A 16,548-nucleotide genomic window follows, 5' to 3' on the forward strand; every position below is an offset into this window, starting at 1 on the left:
CGCGGTGATTCCCCACACAGTTCAGGGACCTGAGGCTCAGTGGACATCCTCCGATCCCACGAGCCAATCATCTTCTTTTTACACCCAGGAACTCGAGAGCGGATGTTCTCAGGCTAATAGCCTTTGGAGGACAAAGACCAGCCCAGCAAATCTCCGCCCCCAAGCTCACTCTACGCCTGGCCAATAGGGGTCGCCGCAGAGCGGTGAGGTGAAACAGTCTAAGCCGGATCCCACCTCACCAACCGCGGGAGCGCCAAAGCCAATGCAGCACCCCCCCGAAGTCCCCAGCGAAGACCGGCTGCCTCGCACAACCAGGATTGGAACTTGCGATCTCTAATTGTATGACTCACCCTGCACGCCGCGCTGCAGTGCTTTTACCAGGTGAACCATTCAGGAGCCTCCCCGAATTTTAAAACAAAACGATTGTACTGAGTACTGAGCATTCTGAACCTGGATTCTAAAAGAAAAAACGAACATTCACAAAAAACATATCCTCACCTTTCCAACTCTCTTTCCCTCGACAGCCAGAGCCTTCATCTTGGAGAAATAGTGGTAGAAAGCCACGACGTAGGTAATGATTGATTTCTCATCTGGATTCTCTGTGAATACATCTGTGAAGACATTCGAGGCAGGAGTCAGTAAGGGATTTACCAGAACATGACTGCAGACAGACATCATGTTAATAAAACAACACAAGGTCTTTCTTTCAGCACTGGAGATGTTTTATGATATGAAAACTGGTACCTAATGTAAAAAAACAGGCTGCAATACTTTGGAACCTGCATGGGAATTTATCAGTGGGAATTAGCATGGACTGCAGATCAGCTGTTCACCAAACTAATCCATTACCCCTGGTGATTTGCTGTGCGTTGTCCTATTCAGAATCAAATCCACATCTCCAAAAGAATTTGCATTTGACTTTCAAATAGTCTCCTTTCTCGTATTACCACCCTCCTTCCTCTGTGCATGAATACAATCCAATGCAATTTGAACTTCATGGCCACCACCCTCATGGCCAGCCATCAGCCAATGCACAAGCCAAGCAACTGTACAGAAAATCATTGCATCTCCCTCGCGTTATACTAAGAACCCATTAAAAATGCAGAAATGACCTTTGACAAGTTATCCTCCATGTTGTTTATTGTATAGGACACTAGTGTCCTCACTGAACATGTGCAGCTGTTGTAGTGTATGTAAGCACAAATGTCCTCCATGGAGGTCAGTACCTGTTACATTTTTTAAATGTGTTTTCAGATTATACTTTGGACTAGCATGCTGTTTAAAGACGGCTTCAAGATTGTAAAGTCCCATTCGTTTTTAGAGGGCACCTGCTGTAGGATAAATGACTGCTCTACTGGGAAGCTGATTGAATAAATCACAATAAGTGAATACAGTGATCAGTGAGGTCTATAATGGAGTTGATGACCCTTGTTATATTGGCACGCTCGCTGGGTCGCTGGTTCGGCTGCTCTAGCTGTGTTTCCACAGAGGTTACTGGTCCCAGAACGATGTGAACTTACCCTCTGGATCAAGGAGCTTGGTTACACCCAGCTGCTGCTCTGCGACATCAAAGGCATGCCGGAGGTTGTGTGTGGGGTTGGACTTCTTGAGCTTGTCAAAGTCTACTAGATCAGATCTACAGAGAAACAGAGTTTAAAGTTTAAAAATCGAATTAAAAAAAAAAAAATAGTAATCCATATGTGTCTCTAATGTATTCCGATCGTGCATAAAATGCTATTTAAATTTAAAGATTTACATTTAAGATAAAATAGAACTTTTGGTATTCCAAAAAGGACATTTGGTGCATTGGTTCGAGCCTTGCAATGAGCAGTTGAGCCTAAAGAAAGTGCACAGGTACCTGTGTTTATGGATGAGAGCGTTGAACGCCATGCCATCCTTCCAGCTGGTGGTGAAGTTGGTAATGTTGACATTCGGGTAGCTGCAAAACAAGAAATACAGCTCTGCAATGCAATTCAAATGCAACTAGAAAGGAGCTGGTGCTTCTTTTCACCCTGTACTGGTACGTGAACTATTATTATTATTATTATTATTATTATTATTATTATTATTATTATTGTTGTTGTATTTTTGTCCTCATTGAAGGTGCTGGATTGGAGAGAGCTCAAGTATAGCAGCTAGGCTAGCTACAGAATGACTGCGGATAGGTTGTACTGAACCCCTTTAGTAGGGTTAGGGGAGACTTGATCCACAAATCAAACAGCACAGGGACCGGGGTCTGAGGACACATTAGGAAGATCAATGCTGACAGATTCAGGACAGGGAGTCGGAGGCACTTGTTTTATAAAGAAAGCGTGGTGGGTGTCTGGAATGGGGTGCAAGCTGTGCTGTTGTTGCTGCTGATTCATTGGGATGCTTTAAGAGCCATCTGGATGTGGTTCTGGGAACAATCAGCTCTTAGGATCCTGGACAGGCATTGATGATCTGAATGGGCTCCACTCAATCAGAACTCTCCCTGTGTCATCACAACCCCAACCCATTCCCTTTCAGCAATCAGATCGGCAGCCTCACACCCCCAACCCATTCCCTTTCACCAATCAAATCTGCAGCCTCACACCCCCCCAACCCATTCCCTTTCACCAATCAGATCTGCAGCCTCAGACCCCCAACCCATTCCCTTTCAACAATCAGATGTGCAGGACAAGTGCAAGGCTACTGCATTACCCTGTAGCTCTAAACATAGGCTACTGTGTCAATCCACTGGATATTATTGGAAACATGAACAGAATCTAACAGGTGATTGTCTTGCACAGTGTGCAGTGAGTTTGTGTCACAGAGACGGTTGTCGTTTCGATTTGTCATTCCGAATCTCTTTATAACCCTGTGTCCCGCACTGCAGTCATGAACGGATTCATCACTTACCCGGCTGTCTTCATCTGGCACCACAGGAGCAGGGCGTCTTTAGCACAGCGGGGCTCTCTGTTGTCTTGTGTCTCCACAACAATGTCCTGAAGCTGTTGGAAAAAAGAAAAAGATTTATTTGAATCCTCAGTGCAGTGCACTTGTTGTTTATAAAGCTACAGTAAACTCCCTCATAGTAAAGACAATATTATGTTTTCAAGTGAAATTTATAAATACAAAATAATTTAAAATATTTTTTGGTGGGGGGGGGGTCCCTTTTGGTTACTGTACTGGAGAGACTGCATTGAATTGTACTGTAGAAATCAAAAATCCTATTCAACATTTTTTACTGGTCATACATCAACATGTACTGATACACCATGTGCTGAGCATGACATTACCAGAGTTGGAGACATTTGTTTCTTCACATAGTTTTGCATGTTTTACAAAACCAGTACAACACAGATGGTTTGGGACTGAAGCTCACCTGGAAGCGCAGGATAATGGTCCAGATGAGGCCGAGGATGAGTCTGTGGTTGCCATCGACGATGTCGTGGGATCCCATGTTCTCCAGGTGCACTCTCTGCTCCTTCAGGAACTGCAACGCCTTGTCTACGTTCTCCAGACAGTGAATACGCATCCTGCCTTTGGTGGGCTTAGGCTGGGGTGCAGCAGCAAAAAAGCAGGAGGCTCTTAGAAGGTGCATAGTTTATAGGTCTCTGTACACTGTAACTGGATTCCCTGGAGAACCAGGGCCATCAATCATCAGCCTTAACTTCATATACAAAATCATTAATTTAATAAAACCTTTTTTTTTTTTTTTTTAAGTGGCAAATGACATATCAAACACTAGTCGAAAAGTCTGTCTACTTAACTTAGTGGATTAATTAGCTGTAGATGAATTGGTTATTTTTCATAATTCCAGTCTCCCACATCTTTCACCACTGCAGGCCTGGGTTCAATTCCAGAGACTAATAGTCACATCCCAGGCATTAGCCTCTATTACACAACCACCACACAATCCAGCACACTGGAGTGCTCACTTGCAGAGTGTACAGTAGGAGACCATATTAATCATACTGCTGAGGAGAACTGAAAATGGTTATACAGGACACTGAATGCAGCTTTCAGAACCGAGATCGTTCTGGGATAGATCACAGCAGTAGATGAATCATGGGAAGAACCCACTGGGACGTAACATCTCGTTGAAGGGTATATTGTGGGATAAGTCATGCTAATGCATTCAAGTCATAATTACACAATGCAATTGTACTTTGAATTTCAAATACTAGTAGATATGGTTCTGATGTTGGGGTAGAGAGCTGCAGGGCAAATTCATACACTACTTAAAAATACTGCACACAAACCAAAAAACAGATGAAGAACAAGGCAGACAGTGACGCCGTACTCCTGCAGAACAATCACAAACATCCCAGTAACTCTATCTACATGCATTTCATTAAAACAGTTCAGATGGCTATTTCAGCAATTCAGATGACATACAAAAATGTAGCAGTAGAAGAACATTACTGTAAGTGGTTCCATTTATTTTGTATATAACTTAGAAATTTAAAGAATCCCAATTTGTTAAAGTTTAAGCATTTCAAACGTGCTTGCTATTGAAGTTCACACGTTTAGGAAATGAAGTGGAATCTCAGCCTCTAGTTAGGGGTCTGAGGGAATGTCTGTACCAGGTGCTCTCCGGAGAGGACCTCCAGCAGCTTGATGAGCATGCGCCCGTCCCGCAGGTCCAGATACAGGTCTGAGATCCGGCAGCTCACTCGACAGAGGTTGGAGTTCACCCATTTGGTAAAGGTCTTCTTCTGCACCGCTTCACGCTCATCTGGAACAGAAAGAAGGAAGGAATTTACACACACACCATTTAAGTGGAGGAGTGGCAAACACTGCTGCAGCAGCAAAGGTCATTCAAAATGATCAAGACAGCATTCAGAACTGGGCAGACACATGGCAAATGACATTTAATAGAGAAAAGTGTAAGGTACAAAAATGTGCATTATAAATATCATATGGGAGATACTGAAATTGAAGAAGGAACCTATGGAAAAGACCTAGGAGTTTATGTTGACTCGGAAATGTCTTCATCTAGACAATGTGGGGAAGCTATAAAAAAGGCCAACAAGATGATCAGATATATTGTGAGAAGTGTTGAATTTGAATCAAGGGAAGTAATGTTAAAACTTTACAATGCATTAGTAAGACCTGATCTAGAATATTGTGTTCAGTTCTGGTCACCTCGTTACAAAAAGGATATTGCTGCTCTAGAAAGAGTACAAAGAAGAGCGACCAGAATTATCCCGGCTTTAAAAGACATATTGTATGCAGACAGGCTCAAAGAATTGAATCTGTTCAGTCTTGAACAAAGAAGACTACGCAGTGATCTGATTCAAGCATTCAAAATCCTAAAAGGTATAGACAATGTAGAAACCAGGGGACTTTTTTGACCTGAAAAAAGAAACAAGGACCAAGGGTCACAAATGGAGATTAGATGAAGGGACATTCAGAACAGAAAATAGGAGGCACTTCTTTACACAGAGAATTGTGAGGGTCTGGAACCAACTCCCCAGGAATGCTGTTGAAGCTGACACCCTGGGATCCTTCAAGAAGCTGCTTGATGAGATTCTAGGATCAATAAGCTGCTAACAACTAAACGAGCAAGATGGGCTGAATGGCCTCCTCTTGTTTGTAAACTTTCTTATGTTCTTATGTTCTTAACCCTTCACTGCCCTGAGTATGTCCCCATACATATTTACACACACACTGTTTAACCCTTCACTGCCCTGGGTATGTCCCCATACATATTTACACACACACTGTTTAACCCTTCACTGCCCTGGGTATGTCCCCATACATATTTACACACACACTGTTTAACCCTTCACTGCCCTGGGATGTCCCCATACATATTTACACACACACTGTTTAACCCTTCACTGCCCTGGGTATGTCCCCATACATATTGAATGCCTACTTTCCCCTTTGCTTCACAGATATCTGCACTGCCCTTCCTGATAGGGTAGTACTGAGCTGGTGGAGCCAATCAAACCTGAAAAGGTCAAAGCATCTGTGGCAGGATGGCTCGCAGTGGTGAGGTGTGGTGAAGTCACGGACCAGGAAGTAACTGAAACCAAAACAGTGGATGGGCGGGTGAAGCTGAATGCTACTGCACTCAGCGTTTTTAATGAATATATAAACAAAACAAAAGATTTAAACAAACAACAAAACACAAAACAAAAAGGCACAAGGGCCGGGGCTCCCGAGTGGCGCATCCAGTAAAAAGCACTCGCTAGAGTGCAGGATGCGCTCTATAGCCTGGACGTCGCGAGTTCGAGTCCAGGCTATTCCACAGCCGACCGTGGACGGGAGCTTCCAGGGGGCGGCGCTCAATTGGCCGAGCGTCGCCCGGGGGGAGGGAGGGTTAGGTCGGCCAGGGTGTCCTCGACTCACCGTGCACCAGCGACCCCTGTAGTCTGGCCCGGCGCCTGCGGGCTTGCCTGTAAGCTGCCCAGAGCTGCGTTGTCCTCCGACGCTGTAGCTCTGAGGCGGCTGCACGGTGAGTTTGCAGTGTGTAAAGAAGCGGGCGGCTGACGGCACACACTTCGGAGGACAGTGTTTGTTCATCCCCCCCCCCAGTCCCGGCGCAGGAACAGGGGCAGCAACAGGCCAAAGGTGGCGGCCACAGTGGGATGTCCTCCTCCCACCCAAACAGCCGTAGCGTTACGATGGCCCACGGCTCCTCTGGCCAAAAGAATTTTGGGGGTGGTCTCCAGACCTGCACCCCCTTCTTCATGGCCGGCAGCTCCCCTCCGTGGGGCTCCGGCCACCCGTTCTCCTGCAGCGAAATTGCTGCGGGGGGAACTGGTCTCCTGACCTCCGCCCCCTTCTTCATGGCTGGCAGTTGCCCTTCATGGGGCTCCAGCCACAGTATTTCCTGCCGCGAAAGTGCGGCTGGGGGAGCTGGTCTTCTGACCTCCCCCCCCTTCTTCATGGCCGGCAGCTGCCCTTCATGGGGCTCCAGCCACAGTATTTCCTGCCGCATGGCAGGACTGGTAGCTACCCCAGGCAAAACAGGACCCTCGGGAGGCGACGGCAGCAGCTGCAGACCCTTGGCAGGCAACGGCAGCAGCAGCGGACCCTCGGGAGGCAACGGCAGCCGCAGCAGACCCTCGGGAGGTGACGGCAGCAGCAGCGGACCCTCCGGAGGCGAACTCGGGAGGGGAGCCCCTGGCCAAGGAGGCGGCAGCGGGAGCTCCACTTCTCCCTCGTTCCCTGTAACTGGTGGCACTCCAGGCGATGCGGAGCAACAGGCAGCCCCAGGTGATGCGGAGAAACAGGCAGCCCCAGGCGATGCGGAGAAACAGGCAGCCCCAGGCGATGCGAGGCAGGCATTCTTGGGCGAAGCGAGGCAGGCATCCTTGGGTGAAGCAAGGCAGGGCAGGAGCAGTCCTTCCCATGACGGTGGAGGTGGAACCAGCAGGTATTCATCCTATGCTGGTGGAGGTGGGAGGGGCAAGCAGTCCTCCCACGGCAGCTGAGGCGGAACCAGCAGGTATTCACCCTCTGCTGGTGGAGGTGGGAGGGGCAAGCAATCCTCCCACGGCAGTTGAGGCGGAACCAGCAGGCATTCACCCTCTGCTGGTGGAGGTGGCGGAGGCAGAGGCAGCTCCTGCTGTTCTGCTCCTGGCGGTGGTGGAGACAGAGGCAGCTCCTTCTGCTCTGCTCCTGGTGGTGGTGGAGACAGAGGCAGCTCCTGCTGCTCTGCTCCTAGTGCTGGAGACAGTGGCGAGGACTCCTCACCCTCTAACGCTGGAGACGGCAGCAATGGCTCCTCTCCCTCTGGCGCTGGAGACGGCAACAATGGCTCCTCTCCCTCTGGCGCTGGAGACGGCAGCAATGGCTCCTCTCCCTCTGGCACTGGAGACGGCATTGATGGCTCCTCTCCCTCTGGCGCTGGAGACGGCAGCAATGGCTCCTCTCCCTCTGGCACTGGAGACGGCATTGATGGCTCCTCTCCCTCTGGCACTGGAGACGGCATTGATGGCTCCTCTCCCTCTGGTGTTGGAGACGGCAGCAATGGCTCCTCTCCCTCTGGCGCTGGAGTCGGCAGCAATGGCTCCTCTCCCTCTGGCGTTGGAGACGGCAGCAATGGCTCCTCTCCCTCTGGCGCTGGAGATGGCAGCGGGGCCCCTCCCATATCTGCAGCCAGGTAGTTGAGCACCATGGCTGCGATGTCTGGGAGGGATGCTGGGTGGTGTTTCTGTTCCCAGGCCTCCCAGCGCTCCCCATCTCTCGCCCACAGGAGGTTGATCACAGCAGGGGGGGCGTCCACGATATCCCTCTCAGGTTCCGCCAGCCAGTCGCAGATCCCCTCCGAGGAGAGTGGACCAGTCCACCTCGGAGGATGCAGAGGCAGCTCCTGCTCCTTTCCCTCGGATGGTGGTGGTGGAGGTGAAACCAGCAGGTATTCTTCCCCTGCTAGTGGAGCCTTGGGCTGTGGACGCTCGGCCTCCCCCCTCTTGGGCTGTGGATGGACCAACCCCTCATTCTCCGGTTCCTGCTCTGGGCCATCCTCCTCCCACATGGGCGCAGGATGTTCAGGCTCCTCTCTCACCTGCCATGGAGGGGGTTGGTCGGGTGCTACATGCCCGACCTCACCAACAGCGAAGCACCACTCCTCACCTTTCAAGCAGGTGAGGCAGACGTCCAGCGTGGTCGAGATGCCGTGGGACCTGTGACCGGCCCCACGCTGCTGTTGCTGCTGCTGCTTCCTCCGCCCGCTTCTTCCCATCTTATTCCTTATTATTATTTTTTATTTTTCCCCTTTTTTTCCTCAGACCAACTCACTTTTTTATTTTCTCTCCCCCACACACAACTCTCCGGTCTGACTCCTGGAGGCGCTGTAGTCCCACTTCCGGACACCAACTGTGGCAGGATGGCTCGCAGTGGTGAGGTGTGGTGACGTCACGGACCAGGAAGTAACTGAAACCAAAACAGTGGATGGGCGGGTGAAGCTGAATGCTACTGCACTCAGCGTTTTTAATGAATAAATAAACAAAACAAAAGATTTAAACAAACAACAAAACACAAAACAAAAAGGCACAAGGGCCAAACGAATAAACAAATACTGTTTAGCAGTCGTTTTTTTAAATGCCGTTATTTCTCCTCACGTGCTCTCTCTCTCTCCGCTCCCCGTACTCTCCTCTGTACACTCCACCCTGCAGTACGGACAGCTGCAGGTTCTTATACTCTGGCCGAGGGGTTAACTAGCTGTTAATTATCTTATTACCCCTCGGCCACAGTCTGCACACGTTTGGTAAGGATGCATGACTGTCAGCTAGTTACATAATCAGTAGCTGATCAGTCATGCATCCTCACAAGGTTTTAAATGATAAATATAAAAAACAACAACAAAAGACGCAGCGCTTTTATCCTCGCCGCAAACAAAAATACAAATAATAATACATAGGGGCGGGACACTTCGCCACAGCATCACATGGCACTTTAGAGAAATGAAAGCCTGGGCAGCACATCCAGCAGAGATCTTAGCTGAAAGCTTACTGGAGATAAGTACAGGAAACATCGTTAATGATCACTATGGGAGCCACAGAACTCCACACAGACTGAAAGAAATCAATATGAATTACATTTGATGCGATTTACTCTGAGTAACGGCTACAAACACATCAGACATTAAACACAGTAGTAAACTACTGTAGCATAGCACGACTTATTAAACCTGCCATCAAGTAAAGCCTAAATATTAAACAAAAAAAACACATATATTTCAAAACCTCTTACACACTGCAGTCAATAGAGTAACATTTCAATACTTTCCAAACACTCTGCTGCAGTCGGCAGGTTTGAAAAGGCAGCTTTGTGAAATGGGATTAAACTGCAATGCATGCCTTCCAGATACTCCTTTAGCTGTGATTCACTAACAGCTTTTATACTTTTGATCCAAGGTCTCTTCTTTCTAAAGCAATGAGAGCAAAGAAAGGCAGGCAAGGTGGCACGACAAAAAGAGGAATGGGGCACCATCCTTACAGTTTGAATGAGCACACTGACCCACAAGTGCACTGGTACCCCAATTGGTATCCATTTGGTCTGGCTCACCATATAACTCAGTCTTGCCTAGGACAGGCCCAGGACTGAATGGCATGCAAGGGTTTCATAGCATCGGACATTAACTAGTGCCCTGGTCCATCACCTGCCATGAGAACTACATTCTTATAAAAGGGACTGTAGAAATTCTGCACTTTCAGAGAAATGTTCACAAAGCATTTATCGAAGTACAGTCAATCGTTTTCATTGTTTTTGTTCTATGAAGGAAACAATGCTGATGTTACAAAGAATCAAATAAATAACTAACGGCTGTCTTCACAGACCCCGATTAGCACTAGTCTTGGACTACCTTACCCTGCTACTCAGGGCCTGTGAAACCTGGCGCGTGTGTTGTTTGGAGTCACAGCCCAGTGACTTTTTAAAACTCATAAGTTAGATCTCTCAAGTATGTCTTCTCTCAATGTACAGCGGGTACACCAGAGTGTAACCATTAACCTGTTGCCCTGCAACACTGCCCCCAGTGGGTGCATAAAACACTTCTTACTGGCATACTGTATTTCTTACATCCACTAAGGGCAGAGAAAGGGTTATTCTCGGAAATACATTACTTTAGTTAACTCTGATATTTCATAACCCATACCAAGTTTCTCTTTGAGAACTCCTACATTACCAGTTTGATTTTACTTGTACAAATGGTGCACACGTAGCGCTGGGGTTTCCCGCATGGCTTTGAAATCAGAGCTTTTAAATGTTAGTCTGGAAGCAGGCACAGTCACCAGCACTCAACACCACCCTCTCATTTAACCAGTATATTGTCGTTATAACCAGGTGTCCTACCTCTGCCCGCGTTCTGTTTGCAAACCTGCTCCATCACCGCAATGGCAGCTGTTCCTTGATCTAACTGTAATTCTCCAACATCAGGAGAAATAAACGAGGCTGGGAAATATCCTCTCAGCCCTGTGGGTTTGAGGCCAGTGCTTCAATGCAACATGGCCAAGCAGTTCACAAAGTTCACTACCATTCCATGAGTTGTGGGGGCTGTCCTGAACTTCTGAAACTGCGTTATTATTCTCTCACAAACACAGCCTTCCACTTACAAGATCTATGAAGGATAACAACTCTATTGTGTTTTCAAATAATTTATTTTTTCGCAGGACTTGGGTTCTAGATGCATATGACTAGAAAAACCAGTGATGTGAAGGTTACTCGCGTGACACACTGAGATCAGGTCCGAATTGACCCCAGAAATAAAGCATCATTTTTTAGGGCTGTTCCCTAACAAATAGTCTCACTGACAAAATGATTTACAAAAAACCTTACCCTGCAGGGATAAACCGCAGAAGGATTTTTCAAAGCAGTTTACAGAGACCCCCCCTGAATTATAAACGTATGTAAAAGTTACCGTGGGCTGGATTCCCCACCTTAGAAAAATTACCCTTCATTTAAGTTAAATCTCCCAGTGCGAGGGTCTGAAATTGGGGGCCCAGACACAGGACACAGCAACAATAGAACCAATACATGAATCAGAAAATAATAATAACAACCCTTATAAACGTTTCTGACAGTAAAAGCATCCCAAAGTGTAGTAAAGCCCAGTAAAAGCCCAGAAAGGTATGTCAAAGCAATTTTAAAAACATAGCAAACCATTGTAACCTGCATAGTATAACCATGGGGAAAGCATCAGAAAGGTGCTAAATTACTGTGCACATTTACAGTGGTACACTTAGGAAATCCCTTCAACAGAGGTCCCCAAAAGGGGTTAAAAAGCAGGATCAAATATCCACGTGTCGCCTCTCTATCAATCTGATCAACAACCACCTCACAGGCTGAGGGGGCGGAGCAAGCACAGGGTCACTATCCGCTCTCACCTATCCCTTAAAGATACAGGGACCGTTACACCAGTCCACAGGGCATGCAATATGAAAGTCAATGTAATTTAAGAGTAGAAGGAAAATAGGGTGAATACAGCATCATGCCATGTCATTCCAGCACGCAGGAAATACAGCCACATGAACTCTGATTTGTCAATTCATTTCTGAAATGCATTTTAATTGGAGGCTTGCTGTAATTCTTGGGGCAAGGTTCAGCCTGCTAAACTAATCTTATTGGCTAACCAATCCTATATAGGCCAAATCCGCTCTTCACTAAATGTTCTTTCTCCCCTGCCTCCCCACACCCTCCTCTGCAGCTGTACCTCCCTTCTTGGTTGACCCCTGACCTTGTTGGAGATCACCTCAATTGAGGGCAGCTCCTGCTGGACTAGAAGGCGAGATCCTGGGCCACAGTCTAATCATCCCACACTCCACTTTATACTACAACGATCAATGCTGTGCCTCGATCTTCGAATTTAGAATGAATTTAGAGTGACAGGGGTAGGAGGCTGTGTGGTCCAGTGGTTAAAGAAAAGGGCTTGTAACCAGGAGGTCCCCGGTTCAAATCCCACTTCAGCCACTGACTCATTGTGTGACCCTGAGCAAGTCACTTAACCTCCTTGTACTCCGTCTTTTGGGTGAGACGTAATTGTAAGTGACTCTACAGCTGATGCATAGTTCACACACCCTAGTCTCTGTAAGTCGTCTTGGATAAAGGCATCTGCTAAGTAAACAAATAATAATAATAATAATATACACGGACAGACAGACATTACCATGCTGCCGCTGCCCCGAGTTTGCAAATCAAGCTGAATGAACTTTTAGAAGGTCGGTTTGGTAGCATTAGCAAAAGGATGAAATATTCTGTATTGTAATATATTAATACATAGTCCAGAGAGCCAAGATTTTTTATCTGCTCTAAAGTTTCAAAAGAATCTCATTCTTCAAAGGACTGTTTAACCTAAGAGAATGCTTATTATAAGTACTCTTCAAAATCAGTTCTTAAAAGGTGTTGTGAATAGGGTCCATTGGTTCACTTTGGCATGATGTAATGAATACTGAAGATGTATTGGTGTATAAACTACACATTGTGTTTAACCCGCAGGGGTGCAAAGGCTATTGCAGTGCTCCCTGTCAGCCCTCAGCAAAGATCAGCAAGTCAGCATGACCAGGATTTGAACCATGCGGGAGTGACTCACCCTGCACGCTACATGCTACTGGGTTAGCCACTGGGGACCCAGGTTCACTCCATGCTTGAAAATTCATTTACGAGGATCAGCCTTTTCTAACTTTGCAATAGCTGTGGGAGACTGGGGTCAAGTGCCCCTCCTGGTGACACACACACACACAGTGAGCGAGTCGTGCCTGACTGGAGATTCAGACCCAGTCAATCCATTGGAGCAACAGTCCTTTATCTTTTCTCAGCAAGTATGACCTGCCCTCCACCAGGAATAATTACATTACATGAGCCTTCCGCAATGCTAACAAAGCACAGTAGGCTACCACCTGCATAAACCATTCAAACACTGCAGCCTAGGACACTAGCACTTTAAAACGCTGGTGATACTGTACTGTACTGTACTGTACATATGACACATTCTCCCCAAAACAGATAAAACACTGGCGCTGGCTGTACCTTGCAACTGCTTGAAGCGGCCGTCTAAGAGCTCGTTGAAAGAAATGTTTGAAGTGCTGTAGCTCAGCTGACGCATCCCTCTCATTGCAGCAGCAGCAGCAGGAGCTGCCATCGCCATGCTGGTGAAGTATTTGGAATCCAGAGGAGTGAAGTGTGTCTCCCAACCATGAGGATGAACAAGAGCAAACCTCCCAAACCTCTCAAATCTGCAGGCTTCCAAAGCAGCTCCTCTTCACAGACAGCGCAGCGCCGCACTTTCACAGGGGGAGAGGAGGGGGGGGGGGGGCTCTGCTAGCACTTTGTTTGCTTTGGAGTTGATCTTTAATTTTCTTTGGCAAGGAACCAATGATATCCTCTTTCGGAAACTGCCTGACAATGCAGTGTATAGACGTACTACACTTTATCTCATGCAGACACTGCATGGATTCAATCTATATTTTAATTGGCACTACATCGAATAGAAGCTTCACTGAGACGGAGTCATTTACATACATCAGCTGGGATTTGCTTATGACCCTTTTGTAATCTAAAGGGATGATGTTGATTGCATGGAGAGGAGTGTGACACACCATTCACAGACAAGGATGCAAATTCCCTGCACACTGAATAGCAAGATGTGCAGGCAGCTCCTCCTACAGCATGACACCATGCATTACATTAGTATAGGTGGTGTATTCTTCTGGACACAGCACCCTGGTTTCAATCACTACTAAATACATTACCCTCAAGACACTGTTGTTTTTATTGTTTGTTTGTTTGTTTGCTTTCTCAGGATATGTGATTTTTTTTTTAATGTAGTGCAAAAGGCCTTTGTGACCCACAGCACAGGAAGTGATTAGGACAGGGGAAGTAACAGCAACTTTAAAAACAAACTAGCAAAGAATCAAGCCATCACTGGCACAAGAAAAGGGATCCCAGAGAAAACATTTTCAGGGCTAACAAGCATGTCGATGACATTCATCCCAATAACTTGTGCTAGAGAATGTCCAAACCAAGTTTCACAAAACTGAAACTGAAAGCTCTTTCTCGAGGTAAAAACAGAAGTGTGACGTAAGGATGGACAGACAGATTGTCATGTTGCATCATAACTGAAAGCAGTTCTCGGACAGACAGACAGACAGACAGCCTCTATTAACCCCATACCCTGACACTATCATGAACATGTGCTAAATAAGGTCATCTCAAGGTTCTATTGAGATATTTAGAAATGGAAGTGTCACAGCTTGGGCGTGCCAGGCTCTGTAATCAGAGCTGTCAAACTGCTTCATGTTTATATTAGCAGTAAAAAGCAGCAAGGATTTTGCTTGGTAAGGAAAGATGAGAGACTAGAAAAGGAGAGGAATGACTTTATTCAAACTGTATTTGCATTGGCATGCAAATGCTTGCTAGCATGCACTGAATCACCACCTTCTGCATCATAAGATACCCCCACATTCTGATACTCAATAACTGAAGTGGGACACAAAGTAGAGGTGTCTATGCATCCGTACCTGCATATGCATGTAGGCGTGGGGGTTATTGTATTATGGGAATGGGATTTCAGGTTTGCTTTATATAAATTCAAATGTGTTTCAATGTTAATGCATTGGTGAGGTCCTTCAAAATTACTAACACCTATAAGAAAATGTTACAGAAATTTAAAAGAACTATTATTATTGTTTCAGAATGACATTGTCTTTTCTTTTTTCTTTTGCAGTTCCATACTAGAATAGCAATTGAAATATTCTCCTTGAGCACAAGCGTTAACCCAGCACGGGTAGCAATTATATTTGATTTTAGCTTTTCTTTTTACCTCACGACTCACGTCTCTCGTTCCGCCTCTAACACACTAACCCAGTTCAGCCAAAGCTGCAGGTTTTTATACATGTGACCGTCTCCAGATTAGCAATAAATTAATCAATCTGGAGACGGTCACATTCTGCGCAAGTTTAGCATGCATGGGGAATTTTAACCCCATCCATTGCTGTAAAACAACAATGACAAAACCTTGTGATTTTACGCACTAAACAATACATTTATATAATAAGAATACAAACTAAACAAAATACACACAGGGGCGGGGTGTACCCCATCACAGTGCTGCTCTGGGCTGTGTTGAAATGAAGCAAGGCTCTGTGCTGTACATGCACTTGGATTTTCTGCATGAATGTCTGCAACTCGTGAGCATTCTAAGAGGTTATAAAGTATGGCAGATAGAGAGAGTGGATCAAAATCACAACTGACTTTACTGTGTGCCGCTGCAGCATTAACGTATAAAACGCAGGGAAGTTTATTAAAGCTGCATTTTATAACAGCGTGCAGTACAAGCACTGTCTTTCTTTCTTTCACACATGGATAGAAGTAATGACTGTAGTTAGGCTTGCTACTACTGTATTCGATTAATATCAACGTTTATTTGGAAAGAATTTACCGTTTTTTCTATCTTTATTTTTCCAGTCAAGCAGAGAATGGGTGAAATTGACCTTTATGCTTTTAAAACAGACTTTTTATGCCATTGAGAAATGTCTCATTTAGCGAAACCCCTTTATCATACTCAACATGCAACAAAACCATGGTTACCAACATTCTAATTGAAATAACTTTTGGTCACAGCGGAGCTATATGTATAGATAGAGATCCTACACACATTTAAAAATGGTCTCAAATAAACCATAGCATATAAAAGTGTATTACATAGCATCAATTTACGAGTAAAAATAATATGCACAGAACAAAACATTCTGTTCAACATAGTTGAACAGAACTAACTTGCACTCATTATTCAGCTCCACCCATCTCTTGCTTCAGCACAGCTGGACTCAGAGTCCCTCACTGGAAGGCAAGGCAGACAGGCCTGCTTCATCCTGCCCCAGTCTTGAGACTTGAGGATATTGTGCACAATATTCATTAAATATTCAATAACTGTGTGAGGAGTAACGTCAGGAGTGTATGGCTGTGATGCCTCCTTCATATTTGTGAATCGGGCATTGAGTCATTCTATATTCCATGGTCTGTTCTGGGTGACCACAGTCGGTTAGGGTTGCCCATAAGATTCGTGGCAGATCGAAGCCAGGGATCTTCTGCGTTGGCTTTTTCATGAGGTGTTTGTTTGTGACATCTTGT

The 16,548-nt window shown here is 46.0% G+C and overlaps 1 protein-coding gene across 3 annotated transcripts in view; it reads right to left on the reverse strand.

Annotated features, from left to right (window-relative positions):
* The window catches only part of LOC117420590 (spectrin beta chain, erythrocytic-like), a 78,912-nt gene that overhangs the window by 35,146 nt on the left and 27,218 nt on the right, over positions 1 to 16,548 (reverse strand). For all 3 annotated transcript variants that reach the window (XR_009307683.1, XM_058991273.1, XM_058991274.1), the window contains exons 3-8: positions 4,551 to 4,702; positions 3,347 to 3,520; positions 2,881 to 2,972; positions 1,859 to 1,939; positions 1,521 to 1,636; positions 499 to 611 (exon numbers count right to left, since the gene is read on the reverse strand). Coding sequence is in view for 2 of the 3 variants with exons in the window: in XM_058991273.1 (XP_058847256.1) it covers positions 499 to 611; positions 1,521 to 1,636; positions 1,859 to 1,939; positions 2,881 to 2,972; positions 3,347 to 3,520; positions 4,551 to 4,702 (728 nt within the window). In the remaining variant the exon portion in view is untranslated. The remainder of the gene's footprint in view (positions 1 to 498; positions 612 to 1,520; positions 1,637 to 1,858; positions 1,940 to 2,880; positions 2,973 to 3,346; positions 3,521 to 4,550; positions 4,703 to 16,548) is intronic.

The sequence above is a fragment of the Acipenser ruthenus genome, chromosome 18 (assembly GCF_902713425.1).
Source record: "Acipenser ruthenus chromosome 18, fAciRut3.2 maternal haplotype, whole genome shotgun sequence".
NCBI lineage: Eukaryota > Metazoa > Chordata > Actinopteri > Acipenseriformes > Acipenseridae > Acipenser > Acipenser ruthenus.